The following is a 23,551-nucleotide window of genomic DNA, read 5'->3' on the forward strand; positions in this document are numbered from 1 at the left end:
CCATTGTTGGTGCCATTGAGTGGAAAGAATCATGACACATCGTTGCTGTCACTGGGAGGAACTGTGCCGCATCTTTGGTGTCATTGGGAGGAATTGTGCCCCTTCGTTGGTGTCAGTGGGGGGAATTATGCCCCTTTGCTAGTGTCAGAGGATGAAATATTGCCACAAGGGCCAAATAAATGCAAGTAAAAGGCCTCGGTTTGGAGACCACTAGGGTAAAAAGGTTGAGAAAGGCTGCTCTATATCAGGACTCTCCAAACTTTCTAAACAAATAGCCAGTTTACTGTCCTTCAGACTTCAGGAGGGCCGCACTGCGGCAAGAAGGAGTAGAAAGGGTCCCAATGTCAGTGGGGAAAAACAGTTCCCCATTGTTTGTTTCAGAGAGTAATTGCACCCCATTATTGGTGCAAGTTGGAGGAATTGTGTCCCATCCATGATATCATTGTGCCCCATTGTTGGTGTCATTGGGAGGAAATGTGCCCCCTTCATTGGTGTCAGTGAGGGGAATTATGCCCCATCGTTGCTGCCATTGGGAGGAAATGTGACCACTTCATTGGTGTTAGTGAGGGGAATTATGCCCCATCGTTGCTGCCATTGGGAGGAAATGTGACCACTTCATTGGTGTCAGCAGGGGGAATTATGGCCCATTGTTGGTATCCGTGAATTAAAAGTGTCCCAAGGGCAGGATAAAACCAAGTAAAGGGCCGCATCTGGCCCCCAGGCCACAGTATGGAGACTACTGCTCTATATGATGGCTATATAAAATCAGCTGTCACTGACTGTGGGTCCTGCTCTAATTAAGGTTTAAGGAGAAGTATCTGCACTTAGGGCCACCAGCCTTACATATATTTTCCAACCGGCCTGGATGGAGCTAATGCCCCCCAGTCTAGTCCTCCCCTGGTTAGATTGGACTCAATAGCATCTGTCAGGGCTATGGCTACTCTAATAGCTTTGATCAACACATCATATTTTTTTTTTTTTCTTAAAGCTTCAGAAAGCTCAACGCCTACTACAGAAATAGAACAAGCCAGGCCTCAGAGCTCAGGAGAGGAGGAACTCCAGCTACAGCTTGCCCTGGCTATGAGCAGAGAAGAGGCTGAAAAGGTAAGTTCCAGAACTTTGCTAATAAAGATTTTTTTGGACCATTCCAACAAGAGTTATGGAGACAGTTATGGAGTTATGGAGACAGCCAGTGAATTCACCAGAGGCATGGGTGGCTCTCCGGGAAGAAGTGATGGTGATGATTCTTGAGCCCCTGTACAGTATTTGTTGATTTTTGACATACCACCCACAAAATGGCACTCCTTCAGGACTGAGGTAGGGAAAAATCATTAAAGCACATCTAAACCAAAAAACTAAATATATCGCTGCCTACCAATCAGATTTGGTTGCTGCATTGGTTTTCCTTTTTTAAAGTGTCTGTAAACCTCAGACATTAAATATGAACAAAGCATATCCTTCTATAGTGTTTACTTGTCTCATTTAGGAGCACTAAGGGGCTGATTTACTAAAGGCAAATAGACTCTGCACTCTATGCAGATAAACAGGAACGTCATATGTTGGGCCACTTCACTGGGTATATGGAGGGGATTACAGCCACTTTAATCTTAGGCCAGTAGCCCACTGCAGCCCTAGGGTGACAACACTGACCCATTATGCTGTACTAGGAACAGAAACAGGAGAGAACTACACAACCCCACCTCTTTGCTCTCCATAACATAGAAGGGGCATGGTTCTGTTGTCCTCATATATAGTTCGGAGCAATGGGGGAGAGTTACTAAAACTGGAGCAATCTGGTTCAGCTGTGCATGGTAACCAATCAGCTTCTAACTTCAGCTTGTTCAATTAAGTTTTGACAATAAAACCTGGAAGCTGATTGGTTTCTCTGCAGAGCTGCACCAGATTTTGCACTCTCCAGTTTTGGTAAATCAACCCCTATGTAACTATTAACAGTGACAAGGCCGAAAGGACAGGGGGGTATCAGCGAACACAATTTCTGATAAGAGATGTTTAAAATACTCCTTTCACCCCCACCCCCCCCGCCCCCCACCCCCCCTTGTACCTTCTGTCTTCCCATCTTTTTTCCAACGTTTTTTTATTTTGTCACATACTTAATTATTTGTAACATTGCAAATAATCACATTTTTATAAAAAATAATACAACAAATACTCCCCTGCTATTTTTTAATTGCACTGGAGTTATGATATGTGGCTACTTTGAAATCTTGCTGAGCTAATTATTTATATTTTTCTTTGCAGGGAAAAGAACCTACAGCCCCTGATCCAGAGGAAGAACTACAGATCCAAGCAGCCTTGAGAAAAAGTAAAGAGGAATATGAAAAAGTATGTATTACATGTGTAGCGCCCTCTAGTGTGCTACTAGTGTTGGTGTAGGTAAATTTAAAGGGGTTGTAAAGATTCGTGTTTTTTCACTTTAATGCATCCTATGCATTAAGGTGAAAAAACTTCTGCCAGTGACCGGCCCCTCAGCCCCCCCGTTTTACTTACCTGTGCCCCTTCATTCATTCGGCAGAGACGTGCTGTCCCTCTCTGCACAAGGCCCCAGCTCTTGATTGGATAGATTGATAGTAGCGCAGCCACTGGCTCCTGGTGTAGTCAATGAAATCCAATGCCGGGGGACGGGGCCGAGTCTGGCATTCATGTCTATGGACACCGAATGATGGACTCGGGAGCATGCCCGCAAAGTAACCACCCTTGTCCTAGGGGGTTATCTGATAAGAGGAGGAGGCGCGAGAGCCAGAGGGACCCCAGAAGTCGATGATCGGGGCCACTCTGTGCAAAAAGAGCTGCACAGTGGAGGCACGTATGACATGTTTGTTTTTAAAAGAAAAAAAAAAAACTAAAGCCTTACAATCACTTTAAGCTTATGACTCGTGGTAAGTTATGTGAGTCTGTAACTCGGCTTGAGTCGGGTTACCGCAGTTCAGGCTGGATGGCTCTACAGAGGCAGGTCTCTGGTACTTCCCCCTGGATCTAGAAGGTGGTAGAAGCTTCTGGAAGTTAGTGGGCTGAGGCCAGAAGGTCCTGATCTGCATACTTCGGGGAACTTGGCCAATCCCCAGGCAGAATGTCCTGGCAGGGTGGCTGAGTTAGCCCTTAAATATGGGGGAGCCATGCCAGCAAGGGAGTCGGGTGGAAGATGGAGTGCTGAGGAGGCTGTCGGTGGCCTAGGAGGGGTCCCCTAGGTCTGGGGGGGCTTTGCCTCCAGGCTGGGCTCGGGCTGGCTGGGAAGAATCCTTTCCATGTCTAGCTTGAGAAGGAATCTTAAAGCAAGGAGGACAGAATGAGTACATCAGCCCAGGAATTCACTAGGGGAGAGACTGCCGCATGTAGCAAGCTTTCATAGGACAGCGCTGTCCCTAAGCTTTCCTATCCCTTGCCTTGGGAGATCTTCAGAGCAGCCAGAAGGACTTGTAGTATCTGCAGGCAGTCGAGCTTGGAGCAGCTCTACAGAGGAGAGGACTCCTGCATGCAGTTTTGCAACATTTTGTTCTATCTTTTAAAGGGGACTAAGAGCTCCTAGTCCGCAAAGGACTTTTGCTAACTGATCCTTAAAGCGGAGCTTCACCCAAAAGGGTAAGCTCAGCTTAGTTGCCTCCTCCGCTGCTACATTTGGCACCTTTCGGGGGGAGTGGGTACCTGATTGACAGGTACCCGCTCCCACTTCCTGCTGACTTCGCCTCAGGGAAGTCATCCGGAAGTTCGGCTATCTTCCAAAGGGGACTAAGAGCTTTTAGTCTGCAAGGAACTTTTGCTAACTGATCCTTAAAGAGGAGCTTCACCCAAAAGGGTAAGCTCTGCTTATTTGCCTCCTGCCCCGCCCTGAGCTGCTACATTTGGCAGCTTCCAGGGGGGAGTGGGTACCTGAGTTTGACAGGTACCCGCTCCCACTTCTGTCTGACTTCTCCTCAGCCAGCCTGCCGCCGGGCTATTCACAAAGTGCAGCGTATGTGCAGTAGGAAACCAGCCGTGAAGCCACAAGGCCAAAATGTTGGCGGCATCACCAGAGATAAATCGGCTCTGGTGAAGACCCCACTGGATTCGTGGACAGGTAAGTGTCCTAATATTAAAAGTCAGCAGCTACAGTATTTGTAGTTGCTGACTTAAAATTTTTTCTGAAGGAGTCTGCAGCTCCTCTTTAAAGACTGATTGATCCCAGGAAGGAGGACAGTCCAGGATCTTTTCCCTGTACATAGGAAGGAAGTTGTCCCCATCTGTTGTTTCCGTCAAGTTGGGCATCCCATAACCCCTCTACCCCACCCAAGTTATTACCCCTTAGAAAACAAGCCCAAGCAATGATTTCTTGTGTTCGGATGCAAGTGGAAAATGCGTGTTGCCTGGCTGTGCAGGAATACTGAAGACAGTTACCAGCAGCCCCTGCGGGGGTAGTGCTATACATGGCCCAAACTACCTACCTCCAATCTTGCACTTTTTAGGTAGACCATAATCTTATGGAAATCTGCTATTAGTGAATCTCATGGGCCATGTTTTTTGGCCTCCTGTAGAAATTTCCTGTAGAGTTGCCTGGCTGCTAGTCTAATCATCTGCCTTCAGCACTTCAAGTCACTGACCCAAATCACTGGTTTAGAAAGCACAGAAGTCAGAGGATCACCATGGCAGTATGTAAAAGATGGAGGACAACATTTACTGCTTCCTTGTTTTTTTTCCTGGCAGCTTTCCTTTTAGGCGATTTGCTGAATGTGTTCCTTCATCCTGATATGTCTCTAACAGAAACCTTCCTTCATTTAGGAGATGAGGTCACATCAAGGAGAGATATCAATAATTGAGAAGGCTCTGATGGAGACCCATCTGTCAACGGAGCCAGGGGAGCCGGAGAAAGAAAAGAAAAAAGAGGTAATGCTCTGGACTGCAGATACTTTGGGGTTGATTTACTAAAGGCAAATAGACAGTGCACTTACTTTGCAGTTGCCCTCTACAAGTGTAGTTGCTCCAGAGCTTTGTAAATGAGAAGAAGCTCTGCTGATTTCCATCATCCAATCATGTGCAAGCAAAAATGTAGTTTTTTTTATTTGCAATCCCTGGGAATCTTTCTGTTCAGTGGTCCTGGTGTTTGACCAGCATTCGATCAGGTGCTGCAGCACAGATCAGTGTTTTCATGGGGGGGGGGGGGGGGGGGGTATGCAGTGTCCCCCGTCGGATAGTGTCTGCCCTGTACTGCGCTTGCGCAGTATGGAAGACAAGGGGACACCGAACATCTCCGAAGATGAACGGCGCCTGTGCACTGAGTCCAGGTTCAAGCCCCTCCATCCAAGTGGACATAGAGTTAGAATAAAAAATTGCCAAGCGAAGCTTGGCCGTGCCCAAAGCGTGGCGAGCGAAGTGAGCCCGCAAGGGGCCGTCTTACTAACTGCTACCGTATGTCCAGTTGTATGGTGGGGCTTCAACCTGGACTCAGTGCGCAGGTGCCGTTCATCCGTTCATCTTCGGAGACTTTCGGAGTCTCCTTGTCCTCCGTACTGCACAAGTGCTGTGTCTGCGCAGTACGGGGCAGACACTATCTGATGGGGGGACAGTTTTTGACAGAACACCGGCACAAGGTAATATAAAGCCTAGGGCAAGCATCCCAAACTGCGCCACTTCCAAGATATATTATTATTATTATTATTATAATAATACAGTCTTTATATAGCCCCAACAGTTTTTGCAGCGCTTTACAGAATCAGGGCAGACAGTACAATTACAATACAATTCAATACAGGGGGGATCAGAGGGCCCTACTCATTAGAGCTTACAATCTATGATCATTATGTGTCAGCAGAAATCTTCCCACAAAAAAAAAACTGAGCCCTAAAAATCTGCTGCTTACCCCCTAAGCATAAATTCCCATTCCTCCCAGTACAAATCCACCCCTCAACCCCCCTCCTAGCACAAATCTTCTTTCCCCTCTCAAAAAAATCCTCTTAAATCACCATTCTTAGTACCAACCCCCCCAAAAAAAAAAATTTGCTTCCTAAAACAACATTTTGCAATTGATCCAGAACAGTAAATATGGAGAAGCCTTGCTGACTTCCATTATCCATACCTCCCAACTTTTTGAGATGGAACTAGGGAACACCTAGCAGCAAAAGTATGCAGGGATAGGACACGCCCCCTTAAAGGAAAATTGTACAAAAAAAACAAGATTGGGTAAACTCACAAGTGCTTTTTTTACCACTAATATTCCTTTATATTGGCGTTCGGAATTTACAAATGCAGCAATTTAGAAATCAGATGAAAGGTTTAGCACTGGGAGACACTTTTTGATAGATAAAAAGTGCATTTATCTATATAGATCAGACCAAAATGAGGGACAAATAAGGAGGAATGAGGGACAAAGGGACATTGCTCCAAATCAGGGACAGTCCCTCAAAACCAGGGACAGTTGAGAGCTATGATTATCTGATCTGCAAGATAAAATGCTGTCCCCCCCCCCCCCCCCCCCCTTGCATGTGATTGGGTATTCTTTCCAAATTATAGCTTTACCTCATTTACTAAGCTCTGGCGCAACAGTCTATCTGCCTTTAGTAAATCAACCCCATTGTTTCCATGTATGTAAATAGAGACAGACATATTTGCTCATTACACACTCTCTTTTTCCTGCTTTGAAGCACTACACGAGTGTATTATTAAAAATTGACATCAACCTCGGAAGCTGCATGTTTATTTATTCTGTGAAATCGGGGGGAAAAAAATCAAATGTTCTCTGGCTATTTTCTCTGTAATTCAAATGTGTAAATGTGCAAAATACTGCAATATGGAGACTAGATGGTGCAGAGGAACTGGTTTTCTATGATAGGCAGCTCCATCTAGTGGCCATAGTTGGGGTATTTTGGAGGAGCTCAAGGAATTCAGTGGCAGTGAATCAGTGGGTCCAGTGAGAGACCGGGAGTTCAGTGGGCTGAAGAACTACAAGGCGTAATTGTAGTGAGAGTGAAAGAACTGTTACGCTTTGTGTTAGGAACTGTTAAAAACTGTTGCCATAGGAGACAGCGTTCCTGCGCCTGCAGATGTGGCGCCTTGCTGGATGCCTTTCCCTGCATGGCTATCCTCCTATTTAAGTCTTCTGAAGATGGTTCATGTAGCATTCACTTCCTGGAATCTATCTGTCATTAGCTCAGGCATACAGGTAGGAGGGTGTGCATAGCTTAGTGAACCCCCTCCTTTCCTCCATGAAGAATCTTGGCAAGTATGACATCATTTGCCTAGGCATGGAAACCAAAAAGTAACTGAAGAAATCTAAAAAAAAAAAAAAAATTTGAAACAAGTAAGGGCCGGTTCACACTGCGAGCCGCGGCGAGGCGTCTCCGACTTCCTCGCCGCGACTTGCAGGGGGGGTCAGCGGCGACTTGCAGAGGACTTCTGCATAGAAGTCAATGCAAGTCGCCCCCGAAGTCGCCCCGAAGTAGTACAGGAACCTTTTTTCTGAGTCGGAGCGACTCGAGTCGCTCCTCTCAGAACGGTTCCATTGTACTCAATGGGGACAACTTGCGGGAGCGAGGCGAGGCGAGCCGTGTCGCCTCGCCTCGCGCCGCAGTGTGAACCGGCCCTAAATATAACATACTTTCCTATCTATTTACTAATGCTAGCAGCATAAGGATTACAAATAATCAATGTTGACCGAGAGAGTGAAGTTCCGCTTTAACCTCCCATGCATGTGGTTGGAGTTGGGAGCTTCAAAAGATGAGTGTCTTTTTAATGCACTCCTCCTTTTACTCAGTACACTGTAGGGCAGGGGTGCCCAACCAGTGGCCCGGGGGCCACATGTGGCCCGCGGAGCCCTCTGATGTGGCCCTCGACCTCCTGCTCTAAGATGGCAGGTTGGCAAGCCCAGATCACAGGTTGCCGACCCGCCATCCCAGAGCAGCAGTTTTGTGAATGAAGCCGCTGGTAGTGCAGGTGGCTGCGGAGCAGAGCCACATAAGCCAATGCTTCCTGTATAGTGCCCGCTCCTGTCACAGGCGGAGTGATACCAAATGCACTCCGCCTAGGACAGCAACAGCCAGCGATACCAGAATGGAAGACAGTTATAAAAGGTACGTTTACTACTAAATTCACAGTATATATGGATATATCTGTTTTGCAGTGGTTACTGGGCTTTCAAACTGATCTGCAGGTGCAGTGCAGCTGCGGGTTACCTGCATTGAGCCATAGACTTCTGTTATTACCTGCGGGTTTGTTGCGTCTTCCGAAAGTGCGCCAAACCTGCAGGATATAATAGAAGTTTACGGCAAAGTGTAGCTAACCCGCAGAAAATCCACAGGTTCACTGCACTGGACCGGCGGTTTGGGCAAATCGCAGCGCATCAGTGTGAAAGCAGCCTTCGGTCCCGTTCACATGATTGGTCCGACCCAATCAGACTTACTATTCACCTCTATGGAGCAGCAGATGTAAAACGGACTTGTGTCTGTTTACACTTGCCTACCTAAAAAAAATAGAAAGGGATCTGCCCCTTCCATCTGGGCAAATCGGATTGGATCAGAGGGCCCATAGAGTAGAGTGAGCTGTGTCTGTGGACACGGACCTGTCATCCTCCCGCTCCGCTCATTGTGGCCCGCGACCAGTTACCAATTCGCTTAAGTGGCCCAAGCTCTTCAAAAGGTTGGGCACCCCTGCTGTAGGGCTTTCATATTTTACAGAAAAATCACAATTTAGATAGCACATGAGATTCTGTTTTGATTTCTTAATAACCTATGTTCATCTTCTTCTAGACGCACATATCAGATCTGATTGATATATTTGGCCCACCTCAGTCATCTCCTTTAAACGCCTGGGATTCTCAACATACTAGTTCCTTTCCATCAGCAAGCACGGGCCCTTTATTTCCAGCCTGGGGGCCAGCAAGTAAGTGATCTCTAAAACTGTCTGAAAGGAACCACGTTTTTTAAATTGGAACATGGCTAGGAGTGATTTTAAACGTCCCGATATTAGCCAACAATGGTCTTGATCTGAAAGGGTCAGTCCACCCAAAACTGTTATTTTAGTACTTGTTAGATGTTGGAGAGGTAAACCCCCTGACAGTTCCTTAGACATCTCTGGGACTCTAATGGTGAGATCAATTATGGGCGACCCCCACCATCCCTGCTGGATTTATATTTATTTTATATTAGGAAGAATGTAACAGGAATAGCTGGGACAAATAAAGGTTGGAGTGAACACCCAAAAGTCTCAGGTCATCAAGAATAAGGATGAGGTTGGGTTCAACTCTGGGTTGGTTCTCAACCCATGTGTCTTTGACCATGTGGCCATATTGGGCCAATGATGTCACAAGCATCCCTGCTCCTTTTGTGTGTGTGCAGCTGCCGGGTACACAAGGGGGAGGGGAAGCTCATGGCAACATTGACCATGTGGACATATTAGATCAATGTTATTGGCTATATGGCCATATTAGGTCAATGTCATTGACTACATAGCCATTATTAGATCAATGTCATTGACCTAATATGGCCATATATTAGGCCAATAATGTCACAAACATCCATGCTCCTTTGTGTGTGTAGTTGGTAGTACACCAAGGGGAGGGGATGCTCACAGCATCATTAACCTAATATGGCCATTGGTCATGTGGCAATGTCATTGACCACATGGCCATATTAAGTCAATGTCATGGACCACATGGCCATTTTAGATCAATGTCACTGACCACATGGCCATGTTAAATCAATGTCACTGACCACATAGGCATATTAGGTCAATGTTATTGACCACATGGCCATGTTAGATCAATGTCCTTGACCACATGGTCATATTAGGTCAATGTTATTGACCATATGGCCATTTTAGGTCAATGTTATTGACCATATAGTTACATAGTAACTATATGTAATTTGACCATATTAGATCAATGTCATTGACCACATGGCCATATTAGGTCAATGTTATTGACCACATGGCCATATTAGGTCAATGTTATTGACCATATGGTCATATTAGGTCAACGTGATTGACCTTGTGTCCAAATTAGGCCAATGATATTGACAAGATGTCAATGAGATTGACCTAATATAATCTGACCTAATATGGTTATGTGGCCATATTAGGTCAATGATGTCACATGCATCTCCACCCTTTGTGTACATGCAGCTGCAAGGTGGGGGATATTCTGGCCACAACCAATTGACCCAGTAATGGCATCTTCTTTCTAGGTTCAACCAAAACCAAGCTCTTCACTAGTCAAGAACAAGATTCACCTATATGTAAAATATCACATCTGGATGGCCTGACCTTTTAAGCAACACTTGCGACTCCAGAGCTCCATAAATATGGTCTTACTTTGCAGATATTGATTAGACAGGTGATATATGAGAAGAGTAGATAAACATAACGTGTGCAAGTCAGGGATAGACGTTGCCAGTTGTATGTTAAAGCATGTATATCCTTCAGAAAGCAACTCCGAACAATACAGATCTTTTCATTTCAAGTGGATTGGGGTAGGCCTCATTGATCCAAGAGCCTGTTATGGCCATGCCAGGTATATAGGGTTCCACTAAACATCTGGTAGAATAATCATACTCTGCTCCACTCCACCCAGCATGGAGATAAATGGTTTGCCCAGAGCTGACAATATATCAGCCTTGTGTAAAGCGCTAAAGAAAAACAATGTTTCTGCCAAATATCCGATGAATAATACATAGCTGGAAACAATAGCTCTTTTATGGAACAGAAGGTAACTTGAAAGTGTTGGAGAAAATACTCACCGTCTTTTCAAAGTGCTGAAATAAATGGGTAAATATTATGTAATTATATAAGTGTAATAACCATAAACCATTCTGTCACGTAAGACAAAGCTTTGTAATCATTCTTTCAGATCAGAATTCCAGTACCTCTACCCTGCCCTGGGATGCCTCTCACAGCACTCAGTTAAGAGAGGATAACGCAAGTCAGAGCATCATCTTTGGCTGCGATTCGTCGTCAAGCTGGCAGGAGCCTCAGGTATCCAAAAGCCCTCCGCCCGATCCTTGGGGGGACAGGCAGAAAGGTGAGACTGGTTATAAAATTTACATTCAGTGTAGGTATTTGTATAAAGTGGTTGTCCATTTCTTTTGGTGCCGGACGCTCAACATTGGGCCAGCAAAGGGCTCATTCCCACCATTCATCCTGAATGGGCTGCATAACATGGATGTAGCATTCTTGTCTTAAACACGGCTGCTGTTTTTAAATTTAGTTAGGTGGTAACTAGCCTGGCTAATTTGTAGTCTTTGATCAAATGGGTTTCTCCTAATCTTGGGTTTAACTGTGATTTCTCTCTTTTGTCAATAGGTGGCACTGTTACCTTTGGCATTAGTATAATGAATTACAGTGAATTCAGGTTATGAGTGAATATACTTTTCTCAGCCAATCAGCAAGAGTTTCTTTGGCCACCGATGGTGCTGGGACTCTATTTATTTGGAGAGAGTCAGATGATCAGGGTTCTTTCCACCCGGGCTGCGGCCTGGGTGGGTGTGTGTGGAGCAGCAGAGGTGTAGGCCTGAAGCCTGAGGCCTAACCATGTGTAAAGAGGCTCGGCCTGAGGGGAGCCTGATCGTTGCCGAGAAGTAAGGGAGAGTAAGAATAGGGACAACCACTCTTGTTGCCGGAGGCAGGTGTAAAGGGATGGAGTTCTGGAGGAGTACCAGAGCAGACGCTTCATCAGCTGGGGATTGTGAAGTAGCTGGGAAAGCTTTAGTAGAGACTCATCCAAGAATACAGCGGGTAGCTGTGAGTTAAGCTTGAAGGAGTATAGCGGGTATGTGCGAGTTCGAGGAACCCAGCAGGTAGCTGTGGGTAAAACTTAAAGAATACAGGGGGTAGCTGTGAGCTAAGCTTGAAGAGTCGAGCGGGTAGCTGTGAGCTAAGCTTGAGTATCTACAGTGGGATACTGTGAGTAATGTTGTTTCTATAGGAGACAGTAGTTGATACAAAATACAGATTACTGCATTCAGCTTAAAGGTTCTTTTCTGTATTGCTGTCCGCTTGGTTCTATTTTTGTACAAGGAGTCTGCCAAGTTGCTATTGGATTCGCCTAAGCCCTTGTACGCATGGTCGGACATTCCGATAGAAAATGTCCGATCGGACAGTGTTGTCGGATAATCCGACTGTGTGTGGGCTCCATCGGACTGTTTCCGTTGGAATATCCGACGGACAAAGTTTTAGAGCTGGGCTATAAAACTTTCCGACAACATGATCCGATCGGACTTTGTCCGATTGTGTGTAGAGAATTCCGATTGGACAAAGTGCCACGCATGCTCAGATCAAATTACGAGACCAAAGCTATTGGCTACTAACCTGAACGTAGTCCCGTCGTAACGAAATAACGTCATCACGTTACGTACAATTGGATTTTCCGACTACTTTGTCCGACCGTGTGTATGCAGCACAAGTTTCGGACAAAATCCGATGGATTTTGTTGTCGGAATGTCCGACCGTGTGTACAAGGGCTAAAGGTGTCTTGTACCTTACCCCTCTCTCCCCTGTTCCTGTTAAGAGAAATAGAACTCTCTTTGTTCATTTTTAAAGGTGACTGGCGCCCATCTTTCCATCTTCCACCATGCCTAATAACCTAAACCCTTCGGAGGAATGCCCTCCCTGACTCTGGGGGTCACCACCAAGCACTACATTGTGGTGTAAATGGGCCCTTACTGCAAAGTTCAGGCCCTATCTCTCCAGTTCTTTGTTGGTGAGATCTCTGCACTGGGATCCCGGTTCTGCACACCTGCTGTGCCCATTTTGGGGGGCTTCACACCATACCTGCTGGATTTTTGCTTCTGTATTTTATATTATGGAAAATGTAACAGGAGCTGGGACACACAAAGGTGTGGGGGGAACACCCAAAACTCCCCGCTGAACAGAAGTAGAGTTGGGGATTGTGGAAGGGAGGTCCCACTGTTGGAGTATCCAACAGATTACAATCCAGGGGTTGACTCAGGCCACAAAGATCCACGAATTATCACTTTTGTGTGAACTGACCCTTTAAAATACTAATCTAATCTTAAACTGGCCATAGTGGGTTGTACGAAAAAAAGTGATTCCTCCATCCACAGCGCCTAGAGGCGATTCAGTTCGTGTTGTGCGCTATACAAATATTTCATTCATTCATTCATCCACAGACGTGGTTCACATTCTGACAGAGGGACTCTCCCTGTCCGAATACACTGATCAGTGGCTGTAGCCACTGATTGAGAAAACATTTCCAATATTCTCATTCAACAGAAGTCAATATAATGATCAACTTCTGTCAAATAGGAATGGCCACACATGGATCGAAATTCGGCCAGTCCCTTCTGAACTGACCAAATTTTCGATCCATCTATGGCCAGCTTTAATTTACTGTCTCGTAGAATTCTTATTGATTGCTTTCAAAGAATTTTTTTTTCTTTAAGACATCCTTTTCTGTGGGGTTTTGGACTCTTCTTGACGTAAACCTTTCCTATATTCCAGCCAAACCTAAAAGTGATTGATTGGTTCAACAGGTCAAAGTTTTGCTTTTTTTTTTATAGGTTCACATGAAGCCATGTATGATATATTTTCACCACCTGCACCTACCAAGGAAGCCCAATCACCATCCTCCATCAAGACAGATAACTCTTTTGGTAAGATGATGTTACCATATATGCAGTTCTGAGTTTCTTTACAGGGATCTACAGTATCTGACAAAAGTCATGTTTTCATGTGACAACACTGAAGAAATGACACTTGTCTACAATGTACAGCTTGTATAACAGTGTAAATTTGCTGTCCCCTCAAAATAACTCAACACACGGCCATTAATTAGCCACAACCGTTGGCAACAAAAGTGAGTACACCCCTAAGTGAAAATGTCCAAATTGGGCCCAATCAGCCATTTTCCCTCCCCGTGTCATGTGACTCATTAGTGTTACAAGGTCTCAGGTGTGAATGGAGAGCAGGTGTGTTAAATTTGTTATTTCTCTCACTCTCTCATACCGGTCACTGAAAGTTCAACATGGCACCTCATGGCAAAGAACTCTTTGAGGATCTGAAAAAAAGAATTGTTGCTCTACATAAAGATGGCCTAGGCTATAAGAAGGTTGCTAAGTCCCTGAAACTGAGCTGCAGCACGGTGGCCAAGACCATACAGCGGTTTAACAAGACAGGTCCCACTCAGAACAGGCCTCGCCATGGTCGACCAAAGAAGTTGAATGCACATGCTCAGCGTCATATCCAGAGGTTGTCTTTGGGAAATAAACGTAGTATTGCTGCATAGGTCAAAGGGGGTGGGGGGGTCAGCCTGTCAGTGGTCAGACCATATGCCACACACTGCATCAAATTGGTCTGCACGGCTGTCGTCCCAGAAGGAAGCCTCTTCTAATGATGATGCACAAGAAAGCCTGCAAACTGTTTTCTGAAGACAAGCAGACTAAGGACATGGATTACTAGAACCATGTCCTGTGGTCTGATGAGACCAAGATAAACTTATTTGGTTCAGATGGTGTCAAGTGTGTGTGGTGACAACCAGGTAAGGAGTACAAGTGTGTCTTGGCTACAATCAAGCATGGTGTTGGGAGTGTCATGGCCTGGGGCTGCATGAGTGCAAGGTGGAAACCATGAATGCCAACATGTACTGTGACATACTGAAGCAGAGCATGATCCCCTCCCTTCAGAGACTGGGCCGCAGGGCAGTATTCCAACATGATAACGACCCCAAACACACCTCCAAGATGACCACTGCCTTGCTAAAGAAGCTGAGAGTAAAGGTGATGGACTGGCCAAGCATGTCTCCAGACCTAAGCCCTATTGATCATCTGTGGGGCATCCTCAAAACGGAAGGTGGACGAGCGCAAGGTCTCTAACATCCACCAGCTCCATGATGTCGTCATGGAGGAGTGGAAGAGGACTCCAGTGACAACCTGTGAAGCTCTGGTGAACTCCATGACCAAGAGGGTTAAGGCAGTGGTGGAAAATAACGGTGGCCACACAAAATATTGACACTTTGGGCCCAATTTGGACATTTTCACTTAGGGGTGTACTCACTTTTGTTGCCAGCGGTTTAGACGTTAATGGCAATGTGTAATTTCTTCAGTGTTGTCACATGAACAGATATAATAAAACATTTCCAAAAACGTGAGGGGTGTACTCACTTTTGTGAGATACTGTAAACCCAAGAACAAAATGTAATATGTTGCAGCTTACCAGTTATCATGTGATTGGTGCTGGGGATGTGGTCTATATGTGTTTGGTGCTAGAGATGAGGTCTATATGTGGTTGGTGCTAGGCATGAGCTTTATATATGGTTGGTTCTGGGGACGAGGTCTATATATGGTTGGTTCTGGGGACGAGGTCTATATGTGGTTGGTGCTGGGGACAAGGTCTATATGTGGTTGGTGCTGAGGACAAGGTCTATATGTGGTTGGTGATGGGGACAAGGTCTATATGTGGTTGGTGATGGGGATGAGGTCTATATGTGGTTGGTACTGGGGATGAGGTCTATATGTGGTTGGTGCTGGGGACGAGGTCTATATGTGGTTGGTGCTGGGGACGAGGTCTATATGTGGTTGGTGCTGGGGACGAGGTCTGTATGTGGTTGGTGCTGGGGACGAGGTCTATATGTGGTTGGTGATGGGGACGAGGTCTATATGTGGTTGGTGCTGGGGATGAGGTCTATATGTGGTTGGTGCTGGGGATGAGGTCTATATGTGGTTGGTGCTGGGGATGAGGTCTATATGTGGTTGGTGATGGGGACGAGGTCTATATGTGGTTGGTGATGGGGACGAGGTCTATATGGGGTTGGTGCTGGGAATAAGGTCTATATGTGGTTGGTGCTGGGGATGAGGTCTATATGTGGTTGGTGCTGGGGATGAGGTATATATGTGGTTGGTGCTGGGGACGAGGTCTATATGTGGTTGGTGCTGGGGATGAGGTCTATATGTGGTTGGTGCTGGGGATGAGGTCTATATGTGGTTGGTGCTGGGGATGAGGTCTATATGTGGTTGGTGATGGGGACGAGGTCTATATGTGGTTGGTGATGGGGACGAGGTCTATATGGGGTTGGTGCTGGGAATAAGGTCTATATGTGGTTGGTGCTGGGGATGAGGTCTATATGTGGTTGGTGCTGGGGATGAGGTATATATGTGGTTGGTGCTGGGGACGAGGTCTATATGTGGTTGGTGCTGGGGATGAGGTATATATGTGGTTGGTGCTAGGGATGAGGTATATATGTGGTTGGTGCTGGGTATGAGGTTTATATGTGGTTGGTTTTAGGGATGAGCTCTATATGTGGTTGGTGCTGGGAATGAACTCCCAGTTTGATCCAAATTTTACTTGTTGGGAAGTTTGGCAAATGGCTGAACTAAATGGGTGTCTGGCCAAGTCCGAACCTCCGGCTTTAAAGGGAAGTGAAACGTCAGCAGCAGTATTACTACATCTGATAACTATGACCATTTCCCATTTAGGGATCCTGGTTGTTAGGTAGCTGGCGGCAGCTTTAAGCACCCTAACAGTGGTTAGTACCCACTGCAGTGATGTATCCCTGCCCTGCTCATTCAGGTGTTGGTGAGGGAGCTTTAAAGAAGGAATACACATTATAAATAAGGGGGCTCCTAGATACTGCCATCCACATGAGCGAATAAGGGATGCATAGTCACCCTACTGGTTCAGAAAAAAATAATAATGTACGGTATGTAGTATATATAGATACACTTTTTAAAGCAAGTCAGTTTTTTGGGGCTGATTGGCATGCTGCCAGTCTGCTCTGCATTTTATGGATAACTATTCTTAATACCCTGGAAAGTCCCTTGTATTTCTTTGGGTGTCCTCCAGCATCTTATTGGGATTCCCCCAACAATCCACATCACTTAGGTGCGTTCTTGGACAGAATGCTACAATTCTAAAGTTCACTTAGGGCACCACCTGCTGGTGAGAGCAAGTAGTGCTGTACATCAAGATTCTGTATGGGAGCCCTAATTAAGCACTTCAGCCCCGGAAGGATTTGCCCCCTTCCTGACCAGAGCACTTTTTTTGATTCGGCACTGCGTCGCTTTAACTGAAAATTGCGCGATCGTGCGACCTTGTACCCAAACAAAATTGACGTCCTTTTTTTCCCACAAATAGAGATTTCTTTTGGTGGTATTTGATAACCTCTGCGTTTTTTATTTTTTACGCTATAAACAAAAAAAGAGCGACAATTTGGAAAAAAACGCAATACAGTGCCTTGCGAAAGTATTCTGCCCCTTGAACTTTTCAACCTTTTGCCACATTTCACGCTTCAAACATAAAGATATAAAATTTTTATTTTTTGTGAAGAATCACCAACAAGTGGGACACAATTGTGAAGTGGAACGAAATCTATTGGATTTTTGAAACTTTTTTAACTAATAAAAAAATGAAAAGTGGTGCGTGCAAAATTATTCGGCCCCCTTGCGTTAATACTTTGTAGAGCCATTTTTTGCTGCGATTACAGCTGCAAGTCGCTTGGGGTATATCTCTATCAGTTTTGCACATCGAGAGACTGAAATTCTTGCCCATTCTTCCTTGCAAAACAGCTCGAGCTCAGTGAGGTTGGATGGAGAGCGTTTGTGAACAGCAGTTCTCAGCTCTTTCCACAGATTCTCGATTGGATTCAGGTCTGGACTTTGACTTGGCCATTCTAACACCTGGATACGTTTATTTGTGAACCATTCCTTTGTAGATTTTGCTGTATGTTTGGGATCACTGTCTTGTTGGAAGATAAATCTCCGTCCCAGTTTCAGGTCTTTTGCAGACTCCAACAGGTTTTCATCCAGAATGGTCCTGTATTTGGCTGCATCCATCTTCCCCTCAATTTTAACCATCTTCCCTGTCCCTGCTGAAGAAAAGCAGGCCCAAACCATGATGCTGCCACCACCATGTTTGACAGTGGGGATGGTGTGTTGAGGGTGATGAGCTGTGTTGCTTTTACGCCAAACATATCGTTTTGCATTGTGGGCAAAGAGTTGGATTTTGGTTTCATCTGACCAGAGCACCTTCTTCCACATGTTTGGTGTGTCTCCCAGGTGGCTTGTGGCAAACTTTAGACGAGACTTTTTATGGATATCTTTGAGAAATGGCTTTCTTCTTGCCACTCTTCCATAAAGGCCAGATTTGTGCAGTGTACGACGGATTGTTGTCCTATGGACAGACTCTCCCACCTCAGCTGTAGTTCTCTGCAGTTCATCCAGAGTGATCATGGGCCTCTTGGCTGCATCTCTGATCAGTCTTCTCCTTGTCTGAGCTGAAAGTTTAGAGGGACAGCCAGGTCTTGGTAGATTTGCAGTGGTCTGATACTCCTTCCATTTCAAAATGATCGCTTGCACAGTGCTCCTAGGGATGTTTAAAGCTTGGGAAATCTTTCTGTATCCAAATCCGGCTTTAAACTTCTCCACAACAGTATTACAGACCTGCCTGGTGTGTTCCTTGGTCTTCATGATGCTCTCTGCGCTTTCAACAGAACCCTGAGACTATCACAGAGCAGATGCATTTATACAGAGACTTGATTACACACAGGTGGATTCTATTTATCACCATCAGTCATTTAGGACAAAGGGGCCGAATAATTTTGCACGCACCACTTTTCAGTTTTTTATTTGCTAAAAAAGTTTAAATTATCCAATAGATTTCGTTCCACTTCACAAATGTGTCCCACTTGTTGGTGATTCGTCACAAAAAATTAAAATTTTATATCTTTATGTTTGAAGCCTGAAATGTGGCAAAAGGTTGAAAAGTTCAAGGGGGCCGAATACTTTCACAAGGCACTGTATATATTCATTTTTGCTATAATAAATATCCCCCAAAATATATAAAAAAGTTTTTTTTCCTTAGTTTAGGCCGATAGGCATTCTTCTACATATTTTTGGTAAAAAAAAAATCTGAATAAGCGTATAATTGCGCAAAATTTATAGCGTCTACAAAATAGGGGATCGTTTTATGGCATTTTTTTTTTATTAGTAATGGCCACGATCTGCGATTTTTTTTATCAGAACTGCGACATAATGGCAGACAGATCGGACACTTTTGACACTATTTTGGGACCATTGTCATTTATACAGCGATCAGTGCTATAAAAATGCACTAATTACTGTATCAATGACACTGGCAGGGAAGGGGTTAAACACTAGGGGGCGATCAAGGGGTTAAGTGTGTCCTAGGGATTGATTCTAACGGTGGGAGGATGAGCTACCACTGACATGACATCGATCACTGCTCCCGATCACAAGGAGCAGTGGGTCTCTGTCATGTCACTAGGCAGAACAGGGAAATGCCTTGTTTACTATTATTATTATTCACGATTTATATAGCACCAACAGTTTATGCAGCGGTTTACAATGTATAGGGGGGACAACACAATTACAGTACATGCTGCTCCATGACACGATCGCGGGACACTGGCGGACATCGAGTCTGCGAGACCCACGGGCACGGTCATGGAGTACGTGACGGTGTGCGCACCCACAATGCCGCATCTTAGAGGGGACGACGTACCTGTACGCCCATTTGCGCAGCTGTGCCATTGTGCTGACGTATATCATCGTGCACTGGTCATCAAGCGGTTAATTAAACGATCTGAAGTTAGAAATTGGGTGCACCAGTTTTAGTAATTCTTCCCCAACGTCACATGCATTTGCTCTGCCATCACGAATTACTGTATTTTGACTAATTTGCGTATTTCCTATTATTGTCAGCTCCATCTAGTGGCCATTATGTGATATTTCCTGAAATACCTTAATGGGGAAAATCCCGCATTATGAACACTAAATGGAGCTAATAATCATAGGAAATAAATGTATTCGGCTAAATATGGTTGTGGTTTATGGTTGTGACATTTGTCCAGTGAATTATTTATAAATAGATCACAAATTGTAAATGCACTTAAATACAGTTACATTTTCCTAAGGCAGCTTATTTTCTGTTTTCCATTCTAGTACCTTATTTGTAAAAAGCTCTATATTTTTTCTTGCAGAACTGGACTTTTTTGGAGACTCTGAACACAGCACTAAACCAGCCACACATAGTCCAGATCTAAAAGCTGAAGATCCTAAGCTTGACTCTAAACCTCGCTCAAACACTCCCGAGTTGTTCTTGGAACCAGCTGCTCGAACCTTGGTCAACCTAGAGAGCCTGGTCTCCTACAGCTCTACTGTCAAAACCAAAAACCCTTTTGCATCTGGTGAGTAAACATGAACCAAAGTACGAGATGATGAAAAAGAAAGTAGCGTAAAGTAGAAAACTTTGAGTCTAACTCTATCTTTTCTTATTTTTAGGTGTAAGTGCTCCACCCGCCTCCAACCCATTCCAACATGGAGACCTGAGGCCTTCTATGAACCAAATGAGGGCTGCCTCTCCAGTGCCGAACACTACTGCAGCATTGCCGCCCATGCCAATGCCTGGTCTTATGCCAATGAACACAATGGAACTTGGGGTTAACACCTTAGGGACCCTGCCACCGATGCCTGGATTTCCAATGCCAACCAACGTCCCGATGCCGCTACAGCCTTACCCCTCTTTTGCCCCTCTTCACCCCATGATGGGTTACCCCTACCCTCCAATTCCTCAACCAATAGTCCCAGCTTCTTCCCTTCCACAAACCGGAACCAATCCTTTCCTCTGATTGGCTAAGGCAGGCCCCCCCCCCCCCCCCCGTATCCGATTTACAAATAAGCTTGTCCCTTGCTGTGCTGCACGTATGACTTTCTCTTTCCAGGCAAAGCTAAAATGCAATAATTCTCTGTAATTACATTGTACAAAATCATCAAACAAGGTATTTCCAACAGAAACAAATTATTTTTTGGCGCTGGAGTTGCGAGTTTAATTATTTCTAAAATTATGAGGTCATTATCTGGTATATCACTTTTTAATGAGTCATAATTATGAATATAGGTCATCGCTAAGTGGAACAGAATGTTTTAGAGCAATGAGATTTAGGGTAACAATAGTTAGCTGTCAAAATGCTATTATTATAAAGTTTATTAAGAGTATTGCTGAATCACAGCCGCCACCAGTCTACAGGGGTCTGGCTGCGTATTGCTATGGCTTTGTGCACAACACTCCCTCCGTCTCTCTGCATTTAACCTCTTCCCCGCCACATAGAGCATATATGTGGTGTTGGCAAGAAAGGTGGGCTGTAATGGCACAGAAGGTGATTGACAGCCTCGGTTGTGCATGTTTCCCTATGAGACTGTGTAAAGGGAGTCCGTTCCCTCCACTCAGGTCTCAGATTACATTTAGCTCTATGCTGTGCCCTGTGTGATGTCAGATCCCCTCCATGAGTCACTTCTGATATCCATCAGCACACAGAAGGTGATTGACAGCCTCGGTTGTGCATGTTTCCCTATGAGACTGTGTAAAGGGAGTCCGTTCCCTCCACTCAGGTCTCAGATTACATTTAGCTCTATGCTGTGCCGTGTGCTATGTCAGATCCCCTCCATGAGTCACTTCTGATATCCATCAGCACACAGAAGGTGATTGACAGCCTCGGTTGTGGATGTTTCCCTATGAGACTGTGTAAAGGGAGTCCGTTCCCTCCACTCAGGTCTCAGATTACATTTAGCTCTATGCTGTGCCCTGTGTGATGTCAGATCCCCTCCATGAGTCGCTTCTTATATCCATCAGCACACAGAAGGTGATTGACAGCCTCGTTTGTGCATGTTTCCCTATGAGACTGTGTAAAGGGAGTCCGTTCCCTCCACTCAGGTCTCAGATTACATTTAGCTCTATGCTGTGCCGTGTGCGATGTCAGATCCCCTCCATGAGTCGCTTCTGATATCCATCAGCACACAGAAGGTGATTGACAGCCTCGTTTGTGCATGTTTCCCTATGAGACTGTGTAAAGGGAGTCCATTCCCTCCACTCAGGTCTCAGATTACATTTAGCTCTATGCTGTGCCCTGTGTGATGTCAGATCCCCTCCATGAGTCGCTTCTGATATCCATCAGCACACAGAAGGTGATTGACAGCCTCGTTTGTGCATGTTTCCCTATGAGACTGTGTAAAGGGAGTCCGTTCCCTCCACTCAGGTCTCAGATTACATTTAGCTCTATGCTGTGCCGTGTGCGATGTCAGATCCCCTCCATGAGTCGCTTCTGATATCCATCAGCACACAGAAGGTGATTGACAGCCTCGTTTGTGCATGTTTCCCTATGAGACTGTGTAAAGGGAGTCCATTCCCTCCACTCAGGTCTCAGATTACATTTAGCTCTATGCTGTGCCCTGTGTGATGTCAGATCCCCTCCATGAGTCGCTTCTGATATCCATCAGCACACAGAAGGTGATTGACAGCCTCGTTTGTGCATGTTTCCCTATGACACTGTGTAAAGGGAGTCCGTTCCCTCCACTCGGGTCTCAGATTACATTTAGCTCTATGCTGTGCCCTGTGTGATGTCAGATCCCCTCCATGAGTCACTTCTGATATCCATCAGCACACAGAAGGTGATTGACAGCCTCGGTTGTGGATGTTTCCCTATGAGACTGTGTAAAGGGAGTCCATTCCCTCCACTCAGGTCTCAGATTACATTTAGCTCTATGCTGTGCCCTGTGTGATGTCAGATCCCCCTCCTACCTTTTAAAGCTTGGAAAAATCATGTAAATTATGGACTTTGAACAGATGTAAAGGATAGAAGTAAACAGGTACAACTTATATAGGAGGATTTGTTTCATCTCTGTGTATCACCTGATGCCAGTCACGTCACTGGGTATATATACAGGTTTACAACCACTTTAAGGGGTTAAAGTTGAACGCCAGGCAAGCAGCTAAAGATGCTATTAAGATAAATGTGTGGTTACTGTTTTACCTCCCTAAGGCGTTCTAGTGCTGTACAGCCAGATTTGTGATCAAGGCATCCTGAAACACAACCGGATCCTCAACCTGCACTGCAGTAGCAGCAGCACAGCCTGGTCTAGAACAGGTCCCCCCCCCCCCCCCTCCAGCTTGCTGATTAGACCGTTCAGGAGCAGCAGGACGCTGCTCCGCCATTACTCCGCTCTCTCCTCTGGTCAGCATGTTTACTGTCAGCACTACAGCAGATCCTGATGGGCTGCAAGCATCGGCGCTCCCTATTCATCAGTGTAAGGTATTAAAAGAAAACCTGATGTTAAGAAATTGTATTAAAAATACATATATTTTTTAAATAATTCCATAACTGTGCTAATTGTTTTTATATATCTGCCATTATGCTTTACAAGAAAGCTCCAGGTAAATATCAATGTCGCAAATAAAAAATTTATAAAACAGCCACTCTTCTGTGTTGGGAATTTATTCTCAGATAAATGGGAGAGGGTAGTGGGGCCTTACTTTGTCTCCTATTATGCCCTGAAAAGGAATTAAACACGACAGCTCCCCCAAGCTGCAAGGGTTAAATGAATCTGAGTCAAATACAGAGCTCCCTCTAGTGGTTAGCCTACAAATGGCAATTCTATTATAACAAAAGAATGGAAGAGCAAGCATGGAACACATCAAACATTATTTTTAGGTAAACACTGATGGGTTTTTCTTCCTCTTTTACTCCTGCAAAGTAAAAGCATAATGGGCTAGTATGCATCGCATACTAGCCCATTATGTGACGCTTACCTGCAAACAAAGCCCGCAATGTCCT

At 45.2% G+C, this 23,551-nt stretch overlaps 1 protein-coding gene across 1 annotated transcript in view; it reads left to right on the top strand.

Moving 5' to 3' along the window:
• The window catches only part of EPN3 (epsin 3), a 63,346-nt gene extending 40,153 nt beyond the window's left edge, over positions 1 to 23,193 (top strand). The window contains exons 3-10 of the mRNA XM_077458916.1: positions 989 to 1,104; positions 2,260 to 2,343; positions 4,771 to 4,875; positions 8,730 to 8,862; positions 10,826 to 10,996; positions 13,494 to 13,586; positions 19,925 to 20,131; positions 20,226 to 23,193. Coding sequence (XP_077315042.1) covers positions 989 to 1,104; positions 2,260 to 2,343; positions 4,771 to 4,875; positions 8,730 to 8,862; positions 10,826 to 10,996; positions 13,494 to 13,586; positions 19,925 to 20,131; positions 20,226 to 20,572 — 1,256 coding nt within the window. The 3' untranslated portion in view covers positions 20,573 to 23,193. The remainder of the gene's footprint in view (positions 1 to 988; positions 1,105 to 2,259; positions 2,344 to 4,770; positions 4,876 to 8,729; positions 8,863 to 10,825; positions 10,997 to 13,493; positions 13,587 to 19,924; positions 20,132 to 20,225) is intronic.
• Positions 23,194 to 23,551: the final 358 nt, after the last annotated feature.

The sequence above is a fragment of the Lithobates pipiens genome, unplaced genomic scaffold (assembly GCF_037356315.1).
Source record: "Lithobates pipiens isolate NorthernLeopardFrog02 unplaced genomic scaffold, aLitPip1_a1.2 Scaffold_28, whole genome shotgun sequence".
Classification (NCBI taxonomy): domain Eukaryota; kingdom Metazoa; phylum Chordata; class Amphibia; order Anura; family Ranidae; genus Lithobates; species Lithobates pipiens.